The following is a 27336-nucleotide window of genomic DNA, read 5'->3' as shown; positions in this document are numbered from 1 at the left end:
GTTAGCACACGAGATATCTCAATCGCTACCATCAGTGCCCTTACAACCGCTTGGAATACCGAATACCAGTCGAGAACAGAAACAGTTATATCTCAAGTAGATCATGCTTTATTAATTTAAATCACACAACCATGTAATTCAAATAATGCTCCAACAATAAAGCATGCTCGCATGGAATTAAGTACACCATTAAATAATTCAAACACATGCGAGGAGTCATTACACACAGACTCGATCTACCCCGCTCACTCTAGTTCGACCAAGAATCTTAATGCTTTGATACCACTTAATGTGAGACCTCGATTCTAAACCACTAATCTCGGATTAAACAACAAGTAAGCGAACAAGAATCCAAGAATAAAACAATTCAAAAGTTTTTTTTTTTTTTTTTTTAAAAGACCCGCGCCCGCGCGAGGTACCAAGCTCGCGCGCGCGCGGTCAAACGATTCCGAGACCAACCAAAGGCTCGTGCCCGCGCGAGGCACCAAGCTCGCGCGCGCGCGGGCAAACCCTTCAGAGGCCCAACGGAGGCCTCGCGCGCGCGCGAGGAACGCCTCGCCCGCGCGCGGAAGGCCTGGGCAGAAATGCTCAGGCTTCAGAAAAAGAAAAGGGAATTCCGCGCTTGGTCCGACATGCCTTCAAATATAATTACAATAACAGGGTGTAGGGAAACATGCCATAACAAGTCATGCTTTCAGAAGGCCTAAAAACAACCAGAAGTCTAAATCGATACAACAACAACATACTTCGATTTTAGATTACAATCCGAATACAAACTAATTCGAATAACAAAACATATATCAAGTTCGAGTTCTAACATGCTTCATTCTTAAACTAGATAAACATGCTAATTCGACTTCTAAACCGAGTCTCACTTCTACTACTTGCCCTCGAAGCTAACCATGCCTCTTCTGACTTGTTCCTGCCCCACCTGTTGCCAAGTACACATACAAAACAAAGCAACAACCGGATAACCGGTGAGAATGATAATCTCAGTAAAAGCAACATATCAAGTAATGGATATACAACATGCTATCAAACCACATATTCAAGTCGAAGTTAATGATATGCATGTCTTTAAAACCAGGATATCGATTCTGATAAACACGGGAGTATTGCTCTGCTTTTGGGATCCCGAGGATGAGATCACGTAACGACTCACCGACTCTCCCAATCGAGGTGGTGCCACGTATCCCACTCCTCTAGACTTTGAGCAACCATAACGAGTATGCTAGCACTAGGCGAAATACTACGACATAGGCCACTCAATCATAGTTCCCAAACGTCTAACAAAAAGGGCGGTTCTGCCCGCTGAAATCAAAGTAGGCTCAAGATGAATGCATAACAGAAACATAAACATAAGCCACAAAACAAAACCCAATCAATCAACAATTACGAGTTCCACGTGCTAGAACAAGTATCAATGCAATATGTGATTTAAAAAGGGAAACTCGAGAACCAACAGTCCCGAGTATGCTATCCCGCTACGATGACTGCTTTTACCTCTCAATGCAGTAGCTCCAACTCTGGATAAGCTACAAAAGAGATTGTATCAACAACTAGACAACCTCAACAACAAACAACGGTTCAAGGAAATCTCTTTACCGTTCTTCGTCCAACTCTCGACGAACAATGCTGCTAACACAGGGCTCGAAACACTCCAACGAATCTGTTCAGATACAAGAGATTGATCAACAACAAAGACCAACTTACAAGCCACGTTTAACAACTCAAAAACGGTTCGAAACCCTCAAAACTCAAACCAACGGCATAACGGCTATAAACTGAACAAACCAGCAACGCAGACAGCAGTTCAATACTGATATCTACTCAATTCAATGCTAAAACCACAACAACAAGACAAACCCAACAAATCTCAAAACCCACATTTTCGAATAATACTTCCAAAAATCATAACAATTCCGAACGTCGCTCTAATTCAAAACCGACAGATAATAAACTATCAGAACTCTGTAGAGAACAACATACTCGAATCTAGAACGATTCTAACAACATCCAAAAACTAGAATGTATCGGATCGGAGAAGAACTTACGATAGAACGAAGCTCTCGCAGCAGTGATCGCTAATCTGCCTTCAGAATTAATTTCTAACGGACGGATCGAGCTCGGACTGGATTTTGAAAGCTCAAAAGCTCCAAGAGGCGTCTTCAATGGAGGCTCACGGTTGGGAGGAGGAAGGAGGTGACTTGTGAAATAAAAAATCAAGTGTAGATAATATATTAAATCCCCTATTTGCATTTTAGTTCCTGAAATTTCCAAAATTTGCAAAAAGAACCCTGATCAAAATCAAACCGGCTCGAGAACTCTGTAATCTCTGATTAACTCAAATAAACTCATTTAAGATAAAAACGGGGCGTTACAGCATGCATCATATAGACCTGTATATTCAATACTTTACGTACTGAGCGTTAGCGCTCACGTCCTTGCTTTTATCTCGGACACCCCATTCGACGAGGCAGGTTTGCAGGTGGATCAGGAGCAAGAATTGTAGTTGGTCGGTGACCAGGGCTTGATAACAGGAGTCTTCAGAAGAGTTTTAGATTAAGATTTTAATTGGTATTTATTCGATTTGGTTGTATTTAAGATTTAATTATCTTGGGGCTATATATCTTTAAGATTTTCCGCTGTCATTTCTCTTATTATGTTTATTTAAGTTAAATACATGCTTAAACTTCTGATTAGTAGGTGATCACGACGCGGGTCACTACAATCTTTAAATCATGTTTCCAGTTAGGGAATATGTTTAATGCTTAAGCAAAATTTTGTTATATTCCATCTCGGGAATATGTTTAGTACTTTGAAAAATTTTGTCATATTTCAGCCTCGGAAATATGACCCATACTTGTTAATTCCAGCTTGGGAACACGATTTATAGAAAACTCACAGTTATACTCCTATTCGAGATATGATCTGTGCGGAGAAAATTTTTCCTACTCGGTTCGGGATCCAACCAGATCACTTGGTATAAACTTGATACTTCTTTTAGACCATAAAGGGAGGTACTATTGATACCTCCATAAATAATTGGGTATGGTCCGACCCGAATCCGACAACCCATAATCAGGGAACATGGGTAAAAAATCATCAACTATTGTTATGAGACAGGATTTAAGACAATACAAAGCTCATTCGATAATGCGCTATGTACCAATTCAAGTTAGATAGACCTATTCAAGACAAAGGGAAGAGCCCTTGACTCAAGCCCTAGCTGCTGAACTCACTGGGCCGAACCCTATCTAGACATGGTAAAAGACCGAACCCGGAGGAAAATTTCGACATCATCACAGTTGTAACAAAATCCAACTTCATCACAATTCACAAATACAAGACTAGTTTGTCTTTTTCACATATATCAAAAAAATTGTTGGGGAAGGAAATTTACAATCAAATTTCTTGTTTTCTAGTTATTTTATTAGAATTAGAAATTTGTTAAAATTAGTTTAATTTGTATAAAATAGATGGAATATTAAAATGGCAATTACGTTGAATGATATGATACCGTGAGCGAAAGGTACCTACCCGTCTTCTCTAATCCGCCTCGGCCTCAGATTTCTCCGCAGAGTCTCTTTTCCAAAATCATCCAAGAATTGGGATTCGATAAATAAAGGAGAAATGGGAAGCGGTTCGGAGACGAAATTGGTGCAACAATTGATTCTATACGCCGCGAGCGCCGCGCTTAGCTGTTTGGTGTTGGTCGTGGGACTCAAACATCTCGACCCCAATTACGAAGCCTCCAAGAAAGCTCTGGAGCAGAAGAAGGAACTCGCGAAGCGTTTGGGCCGACCTCTTCTGCCTACAAATCCATATGAGGTTACAATGGGTTTTTTTTTCTTTCGAGATTTGGGGAAAGTTTTTTTTTTAAATTGCTTTAGAATTGTGTACTCTCTGTTGAAGATTTTCTGCTGTTTTTCTTTGCGTACCATGTATTAGATTTAGGAAGAATATAGTACAACGACGACCATATAATTTGGTGGTAATAATTTCGGTTTGTCTGAAGCGTAATTGATGTGGAAACTTGATTATGTATCTGAAAGTGTAGTTATTGTCTCGGTTGGAGCTTTTGAGTTTGTGAAAAGTGTTGTTGTTATCTTGCTTGGTGCCTGAGCAGATTTTTTCCAAGAGCTAGATAAAGAGGATAGCAAGTAGGTTATGTAAATAAATGGTAAAGTTATGTTGTTTGGAATTTGCATTGCATTTGGGCTTGTGATTCAATATTCTGTACTGGCATGTCCTTGTACCGTTACGATATTTCATGTTATTCGATGGTTCTTCATTTAGCATCCTGATACCTTTGGCACCATTTATTTTCTCATTTTTAAGTTTAGTTTTGAATTCAACCGCAAGGTTTCTACAGTTTAGGTGGCATGTGTTTGTTTGAAGTTGGATTCTGAAGGTCATAATTAGAAAACTTACAGATGACAAGGTCCTACCTTCTCAAATTATAGAAATTTTTGGTGGAATATGTTTGTTTGAAGTTGGGATTCCAAAGTTCATTTTTGTAGAACTTTTACATTACGAGATCCTATCTTTCCAAATTGTGTTTCAAAATCTCCATATAAATGTGAGTTTGATGACATTTTTTTTAATCATTTGGAGCAGAGATACTGAAATTCTTTATTAAATATATAGACTAGAGAACTTTCCCATGACAAAAATATCATCTTGCGAAATTACAAGTTTCAAAATCACTTTATATGGATGTGATTCAGATAAATCTATTGCCTCGATAAATTCTATGCAAGCAGCAGACATTAACAATTGTTGAAGATATTTAACGCATCTAGTGTTACAGATGTCACAAGGAGAAAATATTGTGATTGAGAATCCTTTGATGTGGGTTTACTTTCTTGATACGACTTTTAACATGGATAAGTTGAGTAGGTGATGATTTAAGTGTGGATTTCCATGCGGATTTGAAGTGCTGACTTTATAAATGTTATGAGAATTCCCCCATCTGGTCTTGGCTTCAACTTACCTTCCTACTGTTGATGATGCATTGTTGTAGTCTTGGAGAAAATATTCCATGATTTATTTTTATTTGAAATAGCCATTATGAACTGATTTTCTAATTACAACTATCATTTTGTGTAGACTTTCTTTGCTAGGCAGAACTATAATTTTCATCCTAGTTATTATTTTGCCTATTGTGCAAATTTGATTAATATTGCCTGAACCTTATAATAGATTTATGGTCAGATGATTCAGACTACCTTGATTTCCATCTGTTGAGATTAGTTACAGGCTATGTATGTCTTAAGTATACATGCTTTTTGCTTATTGATTATTGTTTTCTTGTTTCAATGAAATACAGGATGTTGTGGCCTGTGATGTGGTCAACCCTGACCATATTGATGTGAAATTTGGCTCGATTGGGGGATTGGATGCCATTAAGCAGTCATTATATGAACTAGTTATTCTTCCTCTGCGAAGACCTGAGCTGTTTTCTCGTGGGAAACTTCTTTGCCCACAGAAAGGTGTTTTGCTGTATGGACCGCCAGGCACTGGGAAGACAATGCTTGCCAAAGCGATTGCAAAAGAGTCTGGAGCTGCTTTTATCAATGTGAGAATATCAAATCTAATGAGCAAATGGTTTGGTGATGCACAGAAACTAGGTGTGTACATAGGAAATAACATCTATTAAGGTTCTTTTTCTCATCTGCTTATATTCCCTGCATCAGTATGTTTTATTGTGTGACATATTCTGATTAGCGTGTAATACCTTGAAGTCGTGCCTATAAGCAGCTAACGTATCAAACATAATATAATGCAATTTAATGCTTGGTTGCTCTTTGCGACTTCGAGGCAATTGTGAAAGATGAGTTTTCATGTTCCAGTTCAGCTATATATTTGTCATGGTAATGAATGATGGATAGTGTATCTTCTGTAGGACTCAGGACCATTTGAATCATTTTGAAATTTTTACCCCATTTATTTGAACGGATGAAAGAAATAATTGGTGGCATGGCATGGGGTTTGTGGGTCAGAGGATGTTTTTGTTATCCATTTCGAGGATTTTTTTACTTTATAAAATTGAGTCGTGTTTCTTTATTTATCATAACAGAAGTTTTTTTATTTATTTTATTTCAAGTCTTGCAAAATTTTCGACACTGAAATTACAAATTATGTTTCATGATAATTGGAATTTGGATTTGAACTGGTTTTTATCTGCAGTGTCTGCAGTATTCACCTTGGCATACAAGCTCCAGCCAGCTATTATTTTCATTGATGAAGTGGATAGTTTCTTGGGCCAGCGCAAAACTACTGATCATGAAGCGCTAACAAACATGAAGACCGAGTTTATGGCTTTGTGGGATGGTTTCACCACTGATCGTAAGTTCTTCCATAATTTCATAAAAATATGGAGTCTCCCACTTTATTCTTTGAGTTTTTTCTAGTCAGAACGATGTTACGAGCTAGATAAGGTGATACCAATGTGTTAATATTAGTTGTTTAAGGAGTTGAATGGTTCTCAGTTGACATGACATGTTTTTGTTAATTCAGGGAATGCACAGGTGATGGTACTAGCTGCTACCAATCGTCCATCGGAACTCGATGAAGCAATTCTTAGAAGACTTCCTCAAGCATTTGAAATTGGGATTCCTGATCGTCGGGAAAGAGCTGCAATATTGAAGGTTATATTGAAGAATGAGAAAATAGAAGATGGCATTGATTATGATCGCATAGCCTCTCTCTGTGATGGATACACGGGTTCAGATCTTCTTGAGCTCTGTAAAAAAGCCGCCTATTTGCCTATCCGAGAACTACTTGATGATGAGAAGAGTGGAAAACCATCTTCGGTCAGTTATTTATTCTATTGCTTTCTTTCTTGCTTACTTATTTCCCTTCAGCATCACTCTGAGCTCTTCTTTTCAAGTTCCACTGGAAGATGCAAGTTTAGGGTTTTTTCCAAGGTTTCCCTTATAATTTTGATGCAGATAGAACTAGTAACTTAATAACTGCTTTGTCAATTTCTTCTTTATGCATAGCTAGCCCATAGTGTGGCATGTTCGACTTGATAAATTAAAATGCTACGTAACATTTGAGTTCTTGTAAATTAGCCTGTTGCCTGAGATCCATGTTATTTTGAGCTTCATGTCAAACATTTTTCTCTCATCTTGGCGCTGTTATTCTTTTCAGGAGCCAAGGCCATTATCAACAGTAGACTTGGAGAGGGTCATTGCTACAACCACAAAAACAAAAATTGCTGCAAGTGAATATAGCCGATTTAACTCACAATCATCAGGATGGTCACCACTAAGAGAATCAGACGATTATCAGGTCCAAGCCGCCATTAATGAGCTTTCTAAGCTTGTGGTTTCTCAAATTTTGAACCTAGAGACAGATGCTCAAGATCCTTAATTTCCATTTCCTACCCCCCATAACTTTACAGTAGGTTAATAACTTGTACAATCCTGCCTACACAATTAACTTTTGGATATCGTTTTTAAATATGTTCACATGTGAATATTGTCATTCAGTTTCTGAGATTTTTGACACACATGGGCTTCACTTCTCAACAATCTTGATCTTTTTTCGGTTACTCCTTATTCTCGTGTTAATTCTACTGAAATACCTTTTTTCTTTTTTTAAAATTTTTTTTTTTCTTTTTTGGGTTTCCCCCCGATTCTTCTTCTTTTCTTTTTTTTCACTGCCAGGATTAACTGGACTGCAGGGAGGATTTTTAAACTTACAGTTCGAGTTCTTATCCTTGGGTTGCTTCTGAGTGCTGGTAGCCGAGGCTAGTTATGTTAAAATCACGAGGTAATTGTAAGCTCGATCCATATCCAGTCCAGATATGTAAAATTTTAGTTTTGTTTTTCAAATGATGTACCTGTATAGCCATGGCTTGTGGTGCTATGATGACGGTGATCTTAGTTTCTTGTGAAGGCGCCTACATGTTACTTGTTATTCAGTTGCTTTCCCACTGCTCTAGGGACACCCTCATTCATCCTTACTATACTGATATACCATTGATTTACGAACAACAAAAGTTCATTTCAAGGCAAGTTTATATTGTCTCCTTTTTCAGTCTTGTCTCTTGTGGGATTTTTATAGCTTCATTCGCATTTTTTATTCCACCGTTTTTGTTCACCTTATCTGCAGATGAATTACACTGGTAATCATATGTAATTTTGTTTCTTGAAAGCGTGCATCATAATCATGAAGTTAACTAGGATCTCGGTGTATTTACTATTTTGGATGCGAAATTTGTTTATTTGAAAAATATTTGTATTTGCGTGAGATGACTGTAACTTCTTGCATCCCGTTCTTGTACACAGTTTGATTCTTCTTACTTCACCCATATATCTTCATTCTTTAGACTTGCATGTTGGCTGCGCGTCGGATTGGCATCACTCGTGCTAAACTAGTTGAGTCGCTCATTTGAGCTAGGCCACCGTTGATCTACTTTGAGCTTGAAAACAAATAATGCATCATCTATTGTGTTACGAAAGCTAGATAGTTTTTTTTCAAAATTATTGTCAAGAAGAAATTAGTTTTTGTACCATTGTAAAATAGTGGTTTAAAATTCCCACCTCTAACTCATGGTTCCTTTCTATCTTATCGTGTGTACAAATATACCGTTGAGAATCGTTGATAGTGGGATGTGATAGGCAACCAAAACATAAAGCCATGTCCATTATTAATATTTCTTGACTTTTTGATCCATTTCAACGTCACATATTTTGACATTTCCTTGGTCTCTTGTGTCATCTAATTAATGGGCTAATGCAAACAACTTTTTCAAGTGTATATGACTTTAAAGAATGGGATGTTGACATAAAAAATTTTATAATTAGAACAATTTCCAAAAAGTGAAAAACTCCTGTAAGATAAATTGCATTAAAACTTCATATATTCGAGAATCAGTCAAATAAAACCCTTTAAAAATATAGTAAATGTGTTCGATCTTTTTTTTTTATATCACATGAGTTAGATATGCTTTTTTTTTTTTTTTTTTAAGTGGAAGATATCTTAGGTCTATTATTAATAATTTTTTACGAAATTTTATATGTTTACGACTTTTTACATGGGTGCGGTGCATTTTGGTCGAGAAAAGTACGATAATTTGTTGACATTCGTGTTTAACGTTTAATTTGGCGACATTCAAATGTTTGACGAGACACCTTGATTATGTACGACTTCGATCAAAGCTTACGGCCTAACGCTCAATTTTGCGGGCGTTCAAATTTCATCTACTCCGGCCATTGTTCATTATTCTCACATAAGATTTTATTTTTTTGACGTTTGGTCGGTATTTTATGGTGTGTACTGGGTAAACCCCAAAACTAACGTAATAGCATGCAAATTAATCTAGTCGGGTAAATCACACTAGGTTTTATTTAAATCTCGTTTCTAAAATTTAAAAATTAAAATGGCATTTTAAAAAATATGTTACATATATTAAAGTTAGAAGAGGATAGTCTCATAGAAAGGATATAAATGCGTACAATGAAATATACTTTTTCCGTAAAAAGTACATGAATTATTTGTCCTATTGGGCCTATTATCGGATTGTTTGGGTTTACCGTTCGAATCGAGTCGAAATTAAAAATTTATTTGAATCGAAAATTGAATCATAAATTCGGTGTGATTTTCGGTTGTTTTGGCTCGATTAACCAAATAAAACCAAAAACCGTTTTTTTTAAAATAATCATTTTTTCATTTATTTTTATTAATATTAAATAAATAGAAATTTAAAAAACGAAAATTCGGTCAAACTAAAAATTAAACCGAATTTGAATTGAACTGTGAAATTCGGTTCGATTTTATATTTCGGGTGAATTACGGCTTAGTTAACCGCAGTTTCGGTTTGGATTAAGGGAGTGTTTACAATCACTAAAAAAAGTGATTATTAGCTTTTGGCTTAAAAAATCATTTTTGTATGTTTCTTAAACTTAGATTATGTATTAGTTTATGCTTAACTTAATTGAAATTCAAAAGCTAGTCATGTGATGATTATGATTCTCCAAAAGTGATTAAGAAGGTCATTGCTAAAATCATTCTAATCACTTATTTATCAAACACTATCCAACTTTGATTTTTAGATTTTCACATTTGTTTCCAAATACTACCAACTTTTGATTTTTCTTAATTTTTTTATAATCTATAAATTAATCACTTCTACAAAATCATAATCTATTGCAAACACTTCTTAAATGAATCACAATCTATTGCAAACACTTTCTAAATGAATCTCCCTATCTACTATTGGCCTTTGGAATAGCTGAAAAACGAAAAGACAGAAATGATTTTTAAGTTTTAATTGCTTTTGCTTCAAAAAAAAAAAATTTAATTGCTTTTATGGACTTGAAACATTGACTTGAAGCCTAGGTTTGGCAGTCCAATAATGTGAGCTCTCGGACTTTTGTTTGGTTTGAGTGAATGTCCATCTGCATAATTTTTTTTTATTGTTAAAAGGTGTTTTATTTATTTATTAGACACATAAAATTTTAATATATGAAAACACTCTCTGAAAAAGGCCATTGGCTACTGGCCTAAGATAGTATTTGAAAAATTTTTTAGAAATTACTTTTCAATTTTTTCTTAACAAAATATTGAAATTTTGTTAAAAAAAAAACTGAGAAGTACTTCCTAGAAGCTCTTTCAAACAATACCTAAATACGTGAGGAATAGGTCTCTTGTGAGAAGGTTGATTTCATAAATTTTTATCCGTGAGATGTGTGAACTCTATCCATTTTACGATAAAAAATAATATTTTTAGAATGTAAGACCGTCTCACTGGAGCTTTGGTGTTATATTCTCACATGAGTTTTTTGTAATACTTAAATAAGTCAAACCTCAGTTAGCCCTTTTTGGTTGTGTTTAGACGAAAAATTTTGGATTTATGACATAATATAAAAGTCTATGCTATCCCAAGGGCATTGTCCTAGGGGTGACGTGACAATCCGTGATTGGTTAAATTTAGTGGGCCCCACGTATTTTAACCAATCATACTCTGCCACGTCATCCCAAGGGCAATGCCCTTGGGGTAGCATAGGCTTTCCCATAATATCATATCAAGTGTATGAATTTCAAACGACTAAATTGATAATATATTTGAAATTGAGGCAAATTTTTACTCGAGCAACCTCTAATTTTATATTCTAATTTTTGAACAAAATTAAATGGATTTAAGCCGTAAATTTGAAATCAAATCCAGCCAAATTCTTCAATTAAAATGCAACTTAAAAGTTTTCAAGCTTAAATTATAGTTGGGGAAAATTGATTTTTTGATCCGATATGTTTGCCAATTTGCGATTTCGATCATTTATATTTTCATATTTCAGTTTAGTTCGCTATTTTTATTTTTTTGGTAATTTTAGTATTTTTTTTCTGATGTGGCGCTGATGTGGCATCGATGCAGTGTTGATGTGGAGCTGACGTGTACAATTACACATAAGCATTTTCGAAAAAAAGACGAAAATCGCCAAAAATCAAAACATGTAAGACTAAAACTGAAATATGAAAACATGGAGGACCAAAATCGCAAAATGACAAACATACAAGACCAAAATTACAGTTTTCCATATAGTTGATTAAATTTGTATACGGCTATTGTATATTAATTTTGACTGACAAAGATAATAAAAACAATTTAAATAATTTTTACTGTTAAGCCTATATATATATATATATATATATATATATATATATAGTCGACCTTGTGAACTTTCGGACTATCATAAATAATAGCTTAAATCCGATAGTATTAAAGGTCAAGTTGAATGATTCACCGTACGCGCATAATTGGGCAAATTTTGTCTACTTACCTTAAATAAATATAAATATAAAAATTAAAACCTTATTATGGTATCATACAAATTATACGCAGAAAATATCTAACTGGTGACTTACAGTCATATGTAAGTTATGGTCATATTTTGTACAAATTCAAATACGCTACATAATAAATAATAAATATACAAATGCAATAAAATATAGACCAATTGTCTTCGAAAAAAATACATATAGAGAGAACAACTTGGTCCATAATGGCACAAGCTATTAGCTATATATTAGGCCAGTGACCACAGGAAATTCAACCAACATACCATTAAATTACGACCACTTGAAACCTCAAAGGTCAATTCTTCTTGTCTATTTTGACTCTACGAGCATATATTATGCAATAAATAATAATCTAGAAGTTGATGAATATTTTAGTACATTGATAAATATTTTCTTAAATGCATTCATAATTAATCATATAGATATTAATTAATTCACAAAATTTTTATGAGACCGTTATTTTTTTATGAGACAAATCTTCAATCCTACCAAATCCATAAAAAAATTTATTTTTATATCAACGTTGTTACTTTTCAGTTTATATATGAATCAAATCGATCCGATATAATATATATCATCTTATAAGAGATTTACTCTAATTGATTTATCAGTATATGAAAAATCCACGAAATTGAAATAAGCAAAAAATCTCTTGCTTTGGATAGATGATCTCTCCCATGTACATAAAAAAAAATGATTAAAAAAAGAAGAAAGAAAAAAAAAAGTAGTTCCGCAAGATCGTTGATACCACCGATTAGGGACGTAAACGAGCCGAGCCGAGCTTTTGAATGTTCAAGCTCGGTTCATTTATAAACGAGCCGAGCCCGAGCTTATTTAACGAATATATTCATGGCTCACGAGCTTATTCGAGCTTTTATCGAGCCTAAACGAGCTTAATATATTTAAACTATAAATTTAAATATTCATTAAATTAATTAAAAACTAAATTATATATTTGAAAAAAGTATAATATTATTATTAAAATTTGAAATTTTATTCTAATAAATTAATTTTTATAGATTTTTCAATAATTTTCATAAGTAAGTATAAATTTATAAATTAAATATCAATACTATTATTTTTTCGTCTAAGAGATGACTTACGAGCTTGTTAACGAGCCTATTAACGAGCATGTTCACGAGCTAACGAGCCGAATATTGTAAAGCTCGAGCTTGGTTCGTTTGCCTTAACGAGCCTCATTAAACGAGCCCGAACGAGCTTTTAACGAGCCGAGACCCAAACTGTTCGCGAACTATTCGTCTCATTTACATCCCTACCACCGATGTAGAACAAAACAAATTATTATTAGAGTTAGTCTATCATCAAACTCATCCAAGAGAAGTAATTCTCCACATTTCTCAACATCATTAAATTATATGTACCATTTACATCTTATTATTTAATTAAAAATATTTCATTTATTAACTAGTTTGTAATCAATTTGGTGAAATCTTAATTAATTTTAGAGAAGTACATCTTATTTTTATGTATATGTTAAATCCAATCATATGTTTATTTATATTTTAAAATATTTAGATAGTTCTGCTAGTACAAAAAATGAAAGAAAAAAAAAATCATTAATTTGAAAATAATAAGTATTTCAAACACTTATAGCATGCATGAGGATATTAGCCTAATGAAAATTGATATCATGTAATATTAAATGACTGAAATTACACCAAATGAAAAGATATACTCTAGATTTAGGAAATAAAAACATGTAATATTAAATATCAGTTTTATCCATAATCCAATTAACCCTTTGGAGACATCAATAGTTGCAAAAACCGTTCTCCGAGTGCAAGTTTTTCTTCACCGTTGCTTACATGTAAGGGGTTATTTGACCATCATCCCATTATTATAATTATGCATTATCAAATCCGTGTCTGGTCTTGTTGGAAATTGTATTATTAAATGAATTACAATTAAAATGGGCTTGAAAGGGTTTGAATTGATTAACCCAAATTGTTTGTAAAAGCCTTGTCCAAAGTATTACAAAATTCAAAATTTTGGTGAAATAAATTGGAGGGAAATGGGGAAATGGTAGTCCCACATTGGAACAACTCTAATTTGTTGTTCACCTTAATTAGTCCAACATTGGACTATGGGATTGGGCCCTTAGGGCACCGGATGTTTTGTAAAGGGGCAAGACGCTAGTCGATGCAACAAACACACACGCGCGCGGCCGGCTCGGCTCGGCGTGGTGAGGTCTGGTCTTCTGATCTGATTATTCTTTTTGAATAAAATTTATTTAAAATAATATTTTATTATTTTATGGAGTAGGCCCGAGCGGTAAAATATTACCGCGCGGGCGCAGCATCGCACATGCGAGATAGTGAGTTCAAAACGGCTTGCGCCCGAGCGGTAAAAAATTGCCGCGCGGGCGCGGTACCAAAATGGCGAGGCAATGTGTTGGCTTAAAGTTGGGCGCTCGCGCGGTAGAAAATTACCGCCCGAGCGCACCTTCTGCAGAATGAACAGTCACGACTGTTTCTGGCATTTTTCTGTCATGGGTTGCATCCTTACGCCTTCAGACGTGTTGTTTCGTGTATAAGACTATATGTATGGTGGTTATAACACAGAAAACAAACACAGAAACATCTGATAACGTAGATTTCAGATTTCTCAAAATCTCTCCCTTACTTTCTCAAAAGAAAAGTTAAAGCATATTTTCGTTCGTTGAAGTTCGTGATATTTGCAGTGCTGCTATATCACGATCGAAAGTCGTTGTATCTTAGAGACGATTGCCGCTAACGTTTAGCACTTGAAACGGGCAATTTCGTCTTGCGGATAGAGAGTTTCTCTCGCCTCGACTGTGTTGATCATTTTCGTTGCTGTTGATTGCTTCCGACATTGAAGTTTTCAGAATTCAGAATACAACCTACTAACAATCGCAAGACGAAATTCTTTGTATTTCCCGGATTCTGAAGATGTCTACCGTTTCATTCACTCCGCTCGCTTCCGTCCCCGCTCATGGAGAAAAGCCGCCAAAGTTTTCTGGTGCCAACTTCAAACGTTGGCAGCAGAAGATGCTGTTCTATCTGACCACCCTTAATCTGTCTAGATTTCTCAAGGAGGATCCCCCCGTCGTCGTTGAAGGCGATTCTGACACACAAATAAGGACAACAATAGATGCATGGAACCACAGCGATTTTCTCTGCATGAATTATATTCTGAATGGCCTCGACGACACTCTCTATAGTGTCTACTCCTCTGTGAAGACGGCCAAGAAATTATGAGATTCTTTGGAAAAGAAGTACAAAACTGAAGATGCCGACATAAAGAAGTTTGTAGTTGGCAAATTTCTGGACTTCAAGATGGTAGACTCAAAAACTGTAATGAGTCAAATGCAAGAGATACAAATCATCTTGCATGACTTATTGGCCGAAGGAATGGAAATCAATGAACCATTCCAAGTCGCGTCTATCATTGAGAAATTGTCTCCACTGTGGAAAGACTTCAAAAACTACCTTAAGCACAAACGTAAGGAGTTGAAACTTGAAGATCTCATTGTGAGGCTTCGCATCGAGGAGGACAACAGAAATACCGAGGCCAAGTCACATAAAAAGCTGATGGAAACCGAGGCCAAAGCAAATCTGGCGGAGTCTAGTACCAGTCAAAAGAGGAAGCGCCCCCATGATGAAAAGCAAAAGGGAAAAGCGAAGAAATTCCAAGGAAGTTGCTACAACTGTGGCAAACCGAATCATATGGCAAGGGACTGCCAACTTCCAAAGAAAAATAACAAAAATAAAAAACCAAGGCAAGTGAACATGGTTCAAGAAAGGTATGTACCTTTAGCACTTTCTGATATTGATCTTAGTGCTGTTATATGTGAGACCAACATGGTGGATGATCCAAGAGGATGGTGGATCGATACCGGCTCTACGAGTCACGTGTGTGCCGAGAAAGACATGTATTCCACCTATGCCATCGTTGGGGATCAAAAGTTGTTCATGGGAAACTCCGCAACGTCTGAAGTTGTGGGAGTGGGAAATGTGGTGTTGAAGATGACCTCTGGCAAAGAGGTGACGCTCAAAAATGTGCTGCATGTGCCAGACATTCGGAAGAACTTAGTTTCTGGTTCACTCTTGAGCAAGACTGGATTTAGAATGGTATTTGAATCTGATAAATTTGTGTTAACTAAATCTGGTGTATTTGTTGGGAAAGGGTACCAAGATAGTGGTCTCTTTAAGTTAAATGTAATGAATGTTTCCCGCCTTGAGGCGAAGAATAAAGTTATTGGTTCTGCTTAATTGACTGAAAGTTATGATATATGGCATGAACGATTAGGACATGTTAACTTCAACACGTTGCAAAGACTTGCAAATTTAAATGTAATACCTATGTTTAAAAGAAATCCACAAAACAAGTGTGAGATATGTGTTGAAGCGAAAATGGTTAAAGCTCCATTTCATAATGTCACGAGAAGTACTACGCCACTTGAATTAATACATACTGATGTATGTGATTTAAAAATGGTACAAACACGAGGTGGAAATAAGTACTTTATAACATTCATTGATGATTGCACCAGATTTTGTTATGTATATTTATTGAAAAGCAAAGATGAAGCGATCGACGCTTTCAAGAAATATAAAACTGAGATTGAAAATCAACGAAGTTCAAAAATTAAAATGATTCGAAGTGATCGAGGTGGAGAGTATGTGGCTCCTTTTGAAGAATTTTGCTCAACTTCGGGCATCATTCATCAAACGACGGCCCCTTACTCACCTCAATCCAATGGCGTTGCAGAACGCAAAAATCGAACATTAAAGGAAATGATGAACGCGTTGCTAATAAATTCTGGCTTACCTCAAAATATGTGGGGTGAAGCGATTCTCTCAGCAACACACATTCTAAACCGGATTCCAATCAAAGGAAAAGACGAAACACCATATGAACAGTGGAAAGGTCGTAAACCTTCTTACCAATACCTCAAAGTGTGGGGGTGTTTGGCGAAAGTAGAAGTACCTAAGCCAAAAAAAATAAAAATTGGGTCTAAAATGGTTGACTGCATATTTATTGGTTATGCATACAATAGTAGTGCATACCGATTCTTAGTGCATAAGTCAACGAATCCTGATATACATGAAGGCACAATTATGGAGTCAAGGAATGTTGTATTCTTTGAAAATATCTTTCCATGTAAAGACAAGAAAGAAATAAGTTCGAACAAGCGAACTCATGAAAACACAATTGAAACTTCACAAAACAACGTGGAACCACGACGCAGCAAGCGTGCAAGAGTTGAAAAATCGTTTGGTCCTGATTTTCTAACATACATGTTAGATAATGAACCAAGAACTCTTCAAGAGGCTTTATCAAATCCTGAGGCTCCTTTTTGAAAGGAAGCCATACAAAATGAAATAGATTCCATAATGCATAATCATACATGGGAGTTGGTTGATCTCCCTCCGGGATGTAAACCTTTAGGATCCAAGTGGATTCTTAAAAGGAAATACAAAAAAGATGGATCTATAGATAAATATAAAGCTCGACTCGTGGTTCAAGGTTTTAGACAAAAAGAGGGATATGATTTCTTCGATACCTACTCTCCGGTTTCTAGAATAACATCCATTCGTGTTCTCATAGCTATTGCAGCATTGCATGATCTTGAGATTCATCAAATGGATGTTAAAACTGCGTTTTTGAACGGAGAATTGGATGAAGAAATATATATAAAACAACCAGAAAGGTTTGTTGTACCCGGGAAAGAACAAAAGGTGTGTAAACTTGTCAAGTCATTGTATGGACTTAAACAAGCACCTAAACAGTGGCATCAAAAGTTTGACACTGCAATGTTGTCAAATGGTTTCATAATAAATGAATGTGATAAATGTGTCTACATTAAAGGTACTACAAATGCATATGTAATTGTTTGTCTTTATGTAGATGACATGTTAATCATGGGTAGCAACCATGAATTGATTGTGAAAACCAAGAAAATGTTGAGACAACATTTTGATATGAAGGATTTGGGATTGTGTGATATAATTCTAGGGATTAAAGTTTCTAGACTTCCTGCTGGAATTATGTTATCCCAAACTCATTATGTAGAAAAGGTTCTTGAACGATTTAATGCCACAAATCATCCTACGGCTAGAACACCTATGGAATTGGATACACATTTAGCCAAAAATAGAGGAGAACCTGTTTCACAAGTGGAATATGCAAGGGTGATAGGAAGTTTGATGTATTTAACTAACTGTACCCGTCCTGATCTTGCATATACCGTAAATAAGCTAAGTCGATTCACAAGTAATCCAAGTAAGGATCATTGGAAAGCACTAATGAGAGTGCTTGGATATTTGAAATACACTTTGAGTTATGGACTCGTGTATACAAAATATCCTGCGGTCCTAGAAGGATATTGTGATGCAAATTGGATTTCTGACACAAAAGACTCCAAGTCTACGAGTGGATATGTGTTCACTATCGGTGGAGGAGCGGTGTCATGGAGATCCTCTAAACAAACTTGTATAGCTCGGTCGACTATAGAGTCCGAGTTTATTGCTCTAGATAAAGCTGGAGAAGAAGCCGAGTGGCTTCGAAACTTTCTCGAAGATATTCCATGTTGGAATAAACCGGTGTCTTCCATTACGATTCATTGTGACAGTCAATCAGCAATGGGAAGAGCACAAAGTAGTATGTACAATGGTAAATCTCGACATATTCGTCGGAGACATAATACCATAAGACAATTGATCTCGAATGGGGTTATTTCGGTTGACTATGTGAAGTCAAAGGAAAACCTTGCGGATCCGCTTACAAAAAGTATAAATAGAGATCAAATGTACAAACTACTTGGAGGAATGGGTTTAAAATCCACAAAATAAAATATTTATAGCGGTAACCCAACCTTGAGAATTGGAGATCCCAAAACCTTGGTTCAATGGGACAACTAAGTTATAAATATTAGTTTGAGTACTTGGAAAAATTACTTACTCATTCCTGGAACATCCAAGTTGACATAACCTGCAAAATGTGATGAGGTTAAGTTTTTCTTTTAATGATTCCTATACCTATAAGGTGGAGTAATGCAGGATACTCTTGATAGGAGATCACCTATATAAGTGCAAAGTATTGGCTGCTTTGATTGCAACACTTATGAATCTAAGATATGGTCCAGGGCCAAAATGGACACAACGTGAGAACAAAATATGTAAGAGTATTGTTATGTAAGTACTATTGTCTTGGTTTATATAAACGGTTGACTAGTTCAAAACATCGCGTTACTATGTAACTAGTAAATCCGATAGTATTTTACTACGGTAGGTTCAAAGCCACAAGCTACCTATCCTGATGTAACAATAACTCAAAATGATTTTCTAGTGAGAATGTTATTATACGTGAAATTCATTCATGTGGGGGATTGTTGGAAATTGTATTATTGAATGAATTACAATTGAAATGGGCTTGAAAGGGTTTGAATTGATTAACCCAAATTGTTTGTAAAAGCCTTGTCCAAAGTATTACAAAATTCAAAATTTTGGTGAAATAAATTGGAAGGAAATGGGGAAATGGTAGTCCCACATTGGAACAACTCCAATTTGTTGTTCACCTTAATTAGTCCAACATTGGACTATGGGATTGGGCCCTTAGGGCACCGGATGTTTTGTAAAGGGGCAAGACGCTAGTCGATGCAACAAACACACACGCGCGCGGCCGGCTCGGCTCGGCGTGGTGAGGTCTGGTCTTCTGATCTGATTATTCTTTTTGAATAAAATTTATTTAAAATAATATTTTATTATTTTATGGAGTAGGCCCGAGCGGTAAAATATTACCGCGCGGGCGCAGCACCGCACATGCGAGACAGTGAGTTCAAAACGGCTTGCGCCCGAGCGGTAAAAAATTGCCGCGCGGGCGCGGTACCAAAATGGCGAGGCAATGTGTTGGCTTAAAGTTGGGCGCTCGCGCGGTAGAAAATTACCGCCCGAGCGCACCTTCTGCAGAATGAACAGTCACAACTGTTTCTGGCATTTTTCTGTCATGGGTTGCATCCTTACGCCTTCAGACGTGTTGTTTCGTGTATAAGACTATATATATGGTGGTTATAACACAGAAAACAAACACAGAAACATCTGATAACGTAGATTTCAGATTTCAGATTTCTCAAAATCTCTCCCTCACTTTCTCAAAAGAAAAATTAAAGCATATTTTCGTTCGTTGAAGTTCGTGATATTTGCAGTGCTGCTATATCACGATCGAAAGTCGTTGTATCTTAGAGACGATTGCCGCTAACGTTTAGCACTTGGAACAGGCAATTTCGTCTTGCGAATAGAGAGTTTCTTTCGCCTCGACTGTGTTGATCATTTTCATTGCTGTTGATTGCTTCCGACATTGAAGTTTTCAGAATTCAGAATACAACCTACTAACAGGTCTTCTATCACTAAATTATTTATGAAATGATTATGAGAAATTCATGTAAAACAATTATAAATTATTCACAAAAGTCTTTTCTATATTTGATAATTAAATGATGATTATTTCCTGGCATAAATGAATTCGTGTGGATTCATGAATCCAAATGCACTCGACCGTTGGATTTAGCATAAAGACATTTTATTTACGACCGATATGGATTTTCCCGGTATTTGATCACGTAAGATTGCGTCATTTCATGCATCATCATTGATAAAAAGTAAGAACAAAATTTAAGCAACGGTCCCGACCCTTGATAGCAAAACGTCAAGGAAAGTGAACAATTAAATACTAATGATACACTATAAAGTATAAAGTGATATTGGATATCTTATTTTATAAAATTTTCCAATTCCTCCAAATATATAAACTATTTATCAATCAATAACTTGGAATATACAGAAACCATAATCTTAGAATAATATTTGTGAGACCCATGTGGGTGCCATTTGTAGACAAGAATCATCATGATACAATTGCTCATTAATTGCCCATATATATCATATCATCTTAATTTTCTTCACGAGGCAGAAAAATTGAAGCCATGAATTAACTTTTTGTGTAAAAGTACCGTGGGATGTCATGAGTACTCATTTTGTTTCCACTTAACACAACATGGTGACACTTGATTAAGCTTTTCATCTAACCCAGCCAAAAATGGCTTATGTTGTCCCCATAGTTTTTATCGTTTAATGTTCGTGCCCTTGGATCGAGCCAAAACTTCCATTTAAGGGAGTTAAATTAAGTTGACAAATGTTCGATAGTACTTCGTATTATCGACCCATTACAAGATTTTAAATGGATGAACAAAAATATTCTTATTATTTTTTTAAAAAAATTAAGATAAATATCTATCACCATAAATTATTCACACTTATCTACTAATCGACCAAATCCCATATTCATTTACTTGTCAATATCTTAATCTCATTATCTCGTATTACACTCAAGTTTTATTGTAAATGATTTTTTTTTTTAAAAAGTTATCCTTATCTTTCATTTCATTATCTCATCTAAAGAGTCAAGCGATACCTTCACAAGCCAAACGATACCCAAAATTGAACCGAAAAGAATGTTATAGTTCAATTCTGACATATGAGCAGTGACCTAACATTTAATCTAATGACTAAAAGAGAAGTTTTGTTAATTTGTTCACGTGATGCAATGCATTAAAAAACGTGAAAAGATATTAGTGATTTTTTTTTTTTTACCATCATTGGATGATTTGTTTGGGGAGTGAGGTGGTATAAATGGACAAAAGATATAAGGGTAGTTTTTTTTTTGAAACGATCACACGAATTTTTGTTTTTTAATGAATCAATTATGTTTATATTTAAAATTTTAAAAATATAAAAATAAGATATTGATATCACAAAATTGATTCGTAAAATCGTTTAATTTTATTTTTTTTTTGGTAGAAATGGACTGGTTGTATCTAGGGGTACAAACGAACCGAATCGAACCGAATAATGATAAAATTTTAAGGCTCGAATTCGGCTCGATAAGAGTATATTCGAGTTCGAGCTCGATTCGAAGTTCGATAATTTCAAATATTTTGGCTCGAGCTCGGCTCGAAATTAAGTTCGAGTTCGGTTCGAAATATTTGAACCTATTCGTGAACTATTCGGATATTATGGTTCGAAAAGCTCGAAAAGTTCGAAAAAGTTCGAAATGTATATATATTTATTATATAATTATATTATATTAACTAAATATTAAGGTTCGCGAACTATTCGCGAACGATCGAACAGAGTAATTTCGGCTCGAGCTCGGCTCGAAAAAAAGTTCGAACATGTTCGAATTCGGCTCGAATTCGATAAGCTCGAATACGAATCAAATATTTATTGAACGAACTCGTAAAACTCACAAACATATTCGATTCGTTTGCACCCCTAATTATCCTACAAAATTCCTCAACCTAGTCATATAAAAACAGCTGCAAAGCCCCAGTCGCATTTTCACATATATTGACCAATCCAGTTATACCACAGCAACTGCCTGCCGGCTATATTGATTTCTCCAGAATTTTCAAACCTAATTTCTTTCCATTATATATTTATAATCTTGAAACAATTCTCGTCATAATCAAATTTTGGATTCGGATGATTCTCCCCAGTTTCTTGGTTTAACCCAAAATCTGGGCTTTTTTTTTCTTCCATTTTTGTTCATTCAAATTCTGCAATCATGATGTTACTTGCAAATCTTGGAATTTTGTTGATTTCGATGGTTTTACTGGGTGTGGGACTCAGATTCTTGTCCAAAACAAGCTTAATCTATGGCCTGAAGAAAGTATGGAGAATTTTGGAAGATAATTGCTATGCTTACCAGTTCTACAGGGTGCCCAAATTCAACGAAAACATGCAGGAAAATCAGCTGTACAGGAAGGTTTACACGTACCTGAATTCTCTCCCCGCCGTTGAAGATTCCGATTTCGCCAACCTTTTTTCCAGTTCCAAATCCACCGAAATCAGTGTGATTCTCGACGATAATCAAACAATCACCGACAACTTCCTCGGCGCCAGAGTGTACTGGAAAGTGGAGAATTCCGATAAAGGTGGGTCGAAATCGCTCGATTTGAAGATGCGGAGGAACGATAAGCGCCGGATTTTGGTCCCTTACTTCCAGCATATTCATCAAGTGTTCGATGAGATCGAGCAGAAGAGGAAAGAGGTGAGGCTGTTCGTGAACGTGGATACCCAATTTCACCGGAACGGACGGTGGAGATCAACCTCGTTCACGCATCCCGCCACCATGGAGACGATCGTGATGGATTCGGATCTGAAAACCAGAATCAAATCCGATTTGGATAATTTCCTGAAATCCAAGCAGCATTACCATCGATTGGGCAAAGTATGGAAGCGAAGCTACCTCCTCTACGGGCCAGCGGGCACGGGTAAATCCACCTTCGTCGCCGCCATGGCCAAATTCTTGGGCTACGATATCTACGAAATCAATCTGCACAGAATCACCAGCGATTCGGATCTAAAATACCTCTTGCTGCAAACGACGAACAAGTCCCTGCTCGTGGTAGAGGATCTGGACCGTTATTTGGCCGAGAAATCGACGGCCGTGAGCCTTTCTGGGATCCTCAACTTCATGGATGGAATAATTTCTTCCTGTGGGGAAGAAAGGGTCATGATTTTCACGATGAACAGCAAAGAAAACATCGAAGCCAGCTTCCTCCGGCCCGGCAGAATCGACGTTCACATTCACTTCCCACTCTGCGATTTCACTGCTTTCAAATCCTTGGCTAGCAGCCATTTAGGCCTCAAAGATCACAAATTGTTCTCACAAGTGGAGGAAAATTTCCAAATCGGGGCGACATTGAGCCCGGCCGAGATAGGAGAGATCATGGTCTCGAACCGAGGCTCACCCACCCGTGCTTTGAAAACCGTTATCACGGCTTTGCAGGGTAACTTGGCGAGCCGGGTCGGGAGGCGATTGAGCGGGTCGGCCTCGGGTAGGGACTCGGAGGAGTCGTTGGATTCCGGCTTGGTCCCGAAAGACGGTCAAAATGGAATACATCCGATGAAGGAGATCAAGAACTTGTATGGACTATTGAGGGCAAGGAGTAGTAGGAAGGCTTCTATGGAGAAATTGGATATGTATATGAATGAGAGGGAGAACTCGGATTTGAATACAACATAGATATGTAGTCGGGTTTTCGGGTTCATAATTGGATTTTTTTTTTTTTTTTGTTAATCTTGGGATGGGATTTATTCATTGATTGGCATGTACAAGAACAAAACTTGTATTACGAGTTTTATTAGATGTAATTTTAGGTGCATTCGTTGGTTCCATTTAAAACTAATTGATGTCTCATCATTGTAGATTATGTATGTGAGACCATACAAGTAATGGTTGTGATGTTATAAAATATGTGATCATAGTGTTGCTTTGGCTGTAATGTTAACAAATATGTGATCATAGTGTTAACAAAAACGCTATCATAATGTTTTTGACATAAAAAATAATTTTTTTTATAAATTATTTCACAAAATTGACGAATGAAATGATTAAAAGTGAGTGTCATTGTTGCTCTCAAAAGTTCAATCTTATCTTCTTATGCATGGCAGCTCTGATTTGACAAAATACTTATTGTGTTTGTCTTGTGGGTTTTGCTGTAAGTTGGTGGATGGTCTTGTCTTGGTAATTCTATGAAATTTTTCATCAATATATATATATATATATTTTAAAAAAATCATTCATACCACTTTGAATGTAGTGTTTCAGATTTATACACATGTTGGAGTACTAAATCTCGGGAGATTCTATGATCTATCAGGTTTAATCAACACACACGGTGTATCATCGTCCTTCATTTATTGTGTGGCTCACGCTTTTCACCTTATTAGCATAGAATTTCCCATGAATCTCTTCAAATTCCTCAAAAGTACCCTTGTGATAAAAATTTAAAAAAGAAAAAGAAAAACCCCCATAATAATCCAAGTGATATGGTCACTGGGTCTGGGGCATTGAAGTCCCACAACTAACGCAAAAATCCCGTTGAAGTCCCACAACTAAAGCAAAAATCCAAGTACTTTGTCAAATCCCTCTATCCAAATGCACCATAATATTATACCAAAACAATCACGCTAGCTTAAAATACAGATTGGGGTATCAACAATTTGTAAAAAATTCCACAAATTCAACAAATACAAGAATTGATCATTACAGTAGTAAAAAGAGTACTTAAGTTGTGATTTAGGGATGAATTTTACAAAAGTTTATGTATTATACAGATAACCAATACAAATTTGAACAAAAGAATCATACCAAATTCAGCAATTTCTATATCAACCGGCTTCTTTTTAAACCAACTGAAGCAGATTCCAAGTCCCCGATGAAAAAAAGGATCCTGTCCAAGATACTTGAACATGGTTCCTCCTCTTGTCCTCCATAGCCATCATCCAGACCGAACGATTCAAGTTCTCGTGACTCTTTTCGTCTAGAACCCAAATGTCGTTGAATTTCACCTCGATGAACTAAAAGATAATCGTTTCCTTCCCTTATAATTTTCAATCCCCTGAAAAAAAGAAGATATTTTTATTCCCGTGATGCAAATACGATTCAATGCAAACTAAATGAGCCAATCAAACTTATACTCTTTGCTTACAATCCTATTCGGTCGCAACGATCTTGGACAATGAAGACATCTTTCCACGACTTCGAAATCTATGGGCTCATAAAATGTGGCACGATCAATCCCCCATCTTTCCTTAAAGAGGTTATACCATAGTGTGTCGTCAATTGACAAGTCTCTCCATTTCCTACACACTTAGACCACAAACCAAACTTCTACCTTGAATCAGTAATACTGATAGAAAATTAAACTATAGGTATCAAGAATCAAATGATTCTGACAAACTTAGGAGATGATATTTCAAGTTTCATGAGTTTGATCATAAATGATAAAGAGTGAAATAAGGTTAGAACATGTAAGCAACCGTCCACGGCTAAATACGTACATTACAAACAGGAAGAAATCATCAAATTCATCACATAAATTGGTGTTAATCTTCGCACTGATGCACGCACTGATGCATGTGTAAAACTTTTATTACTCAATTAGTTGGATTTCACCATCTCTCCGAGGAGTTAATTTTCGAATTGATATACACGAGTCAGGTTGATGCGTGGAGCAAATCCACAAAATTGGGAAACTGATCTTAATTTATCCTTAAAAGCCATGAATTGCGAGCTCAAAAGTACAGAAACCACCAGTTCATTGGATCTGTTTTTCCACATAAATCAATAGAGTTTTATCCATTTTTGAGTTTTATTAAAAAATCTAAGCTCTGTGAACTGGATCAAATGATTCGGTTACTCCAATTCATGAAAACAAACGCAACCATCAAAATGATCAACTGTAACAAAATAAGCATGAAACAAGAAACACAGATCAGATCTTAACAAGAATTCGAGCAAAAAAAGTTTCCCCAAATCCAGAAGAACAAGGAAAAGTTGACAGTTGAAGAAAGAAGAGAGAATTGTAACACTAACCCAATTGAGCAGTTGCGAGATTTTGATGATCCAACAAACTTAAAATCTTGATACAAATATCTGCGGGCAGCCTCTCCATTTCTTGATCATGTTACGTTGATTTCTGAAAGAATTAGCAGGCAGTTGTAGAGGGATGAAGCAATCTATTTGCGGTGGTTAGTTTCTGGCTCTTGGATCAGGTGCTGTGTTATAATTTTTGTAAATGAAAATATAAACTATGAGCATACTCGCCATCTTAGCCCTTTATTACCAATGTATGCATCGTTGGATAAAATGTTTTTTTTAACAAAAAAAATATATCGAAAATAAATAAACTCTTTTTTTTTATCCCCTTCTTTTCAAATAAAACTAGACAAAATCAACCTCATAATAGTTTGAAAAATAACTTTGGTCAAACAAATATTTTGATGATATTTTTTCAAAAATTTTTTGCAAAATGACCTTCAATCACAAAATAAATATAAAGATCAAACAAAAGAAAACAAATGAGAAGGTTATATTTCCAAATCATGGTCAAATAAAAGTTATTTAGTGAAATTAACATATTCTCTTTAGCTAGATGATGTTTGAAAATCAATAAATTATTAATTTTTCAAGCTATTCGCCGGTTTTTAAAAACACCATTTTATAAAACGATTTATCAAGTTAATTTTACGAGACAAATTTTTTATCTACCTGGCTCATGAAAAAATATTAACTCCGATTGTCTTGAAATTTTCACGGTAAAATCGTCTCGAAAATGTGAATCCAACGATATATCATATGACAAAAAGTTCAACCCCAATGTTCGAAAATAAGATGACCGAAAATTGCATATTTCACCTAATTTCTGGTCATCTTTACAAATATAAATCATCTCACAAAAAATATGTTCTTTAAGAAAAATACTTTTACAAAAATATTATTTTTCATTACATGTGTAGATCATATCGACATATCTAAAGTATCACAATCTACAAAACCTACTTACAAAAGACCTAAAGCAATAATTAATATTGGGTAAAACACGAAATTAATAAAATAATCTACGAAAAAAGGTAAAAAGGTATTAATCATGTAAATTCTTAACAGTCACTTTGAATCACACTCGCTTTTTTTTTT

At 35.6% G+C, this 27336-nt stretch overlaps 2 protein-coding genes and 1 long non-coding RNA gene across 10 annotated transcripts; 2 read left to right on the top strand and 1 right to left on the bottom strand.

The window, feature by feature from the left end:
- The first annotated feature begins 3496 nt into the window (after window positions 1-3496).
- Window positions 3497-8655, top strand: LOC140862801 (uncharacterized). Of its 8 annotated transcripts, none has more exons than XM_073265840.1 (7): window positions 3497-3831; window positions 5333-5633; window positions 6193-6351; window positions 6523-6818; window positions 7159-7299; window positions 7694-7782; window positions 8342-8652. In XM_073265840.1, the coding sequence occupies exons 1-6, from the start codon at window positions 3634-3636 to the stop codon at window positions 7742-7744; spliced, it is 1146 nt and encodes a 381-aa protein (XP_073121941.1). In that variant the 5' UTR covers window positions 3497-3633; the 3' UTR covers window positions 7745-7782; window positions 8342-8652. The 8 variants fall into 8 exon arrangements, 5 of the variants coding, with proteins under 5 accessions (XP_073121941.1, XP_073121940.1, XP_073121939.1 ...); XR_012143789.1 differs by having other exon boundaries at window positions 3498-3831; window positions 7677-7782; window positions 8342-8651; XM_073265839.1 differs by lacking the exon at window positions 8342-8652 and having other exon boundaries at window positions 7694-8049.
- Window positions 8656-22209: 13554 nt separating this feature from the next.
- Window positions 22210-24096, top strand: LOC140863562 (AAA-ATPase At2g46620-like). The gene has a single exon (XM_073267082.1). The coding sequence runs from the start codon at window positions 22417-22419 to the stop codon at window positions 23878-23880; it is 1464 nt and encodes a 487-aa protein (XP_073123183.1). The 5' UTR covers window positions 22210-22416; the 3' UTR covers window positions 23881-24096.
- A 735-nt stretch (window positions 24097-24831) lies between these two features.
- LOC140867008 (uncharacterized) lies at window positions 24832-26434 on the bottom strand. The gene is made up of 3 exons (XR_012145016.1): window positions 26236-26434; window positions 25349-25509; window positions 24832-25258 (listed from the first exon to the last, which is right to left on the bottom strand). It is a non-coding gene; the product is annotated as an uncharacterized lncRNA (long non-coding RNA).
- Window positions 26435-27336: the final 902 nt, after the last annotated feature.

Source organism: Henckelia pumila, chromosome 4, assembly GCF_033568475.1.
Source record: "Henckelia pumila isolate YLH828 chromosome 4, ASM3356847v2, whole genome shotgun sequence".
NCBI classification, from domain to species: domain Eukaryota; kingdom Viridiplantae; phylum Streptophyta; class Magnoliopsida; order Lamiales; family Gesneriaceae; genus Henckelia; species Henckelia pumila.
This window is presented reverse-complemented; position numbering and strand designations above follow the sequence as displayed.

Coding starts and splice junctions, on each gene's coding strand:
- LOC140862801 (XM_073265838.1), top strand. CDS start 3,634: ATGGGAAGCGGTTCGGAGACGAAATTGGTGCAACAATTGATTCTATAC. Junction 3,832..5,332: donor TGCCTACAAATCCATATGAG/GTTACAATGGGT, acceptor AATGAAATACAG/GATGTTGTGGCCTGTGATGT. Junction 6,819..7,158: donor AGAGTGGAAAACCATCTTCG/GTCAGTTATTTA, acceptor TATTCTTTTCAG/GAGCCAAGGCCATTATCAAC.
- LOC140863562 (XM_073267082.1), top strand. CDS start 22,417: ATGATGTTACTTGCAAATCTTGGAATTTTGTTGATTTCGATGGTTTTA.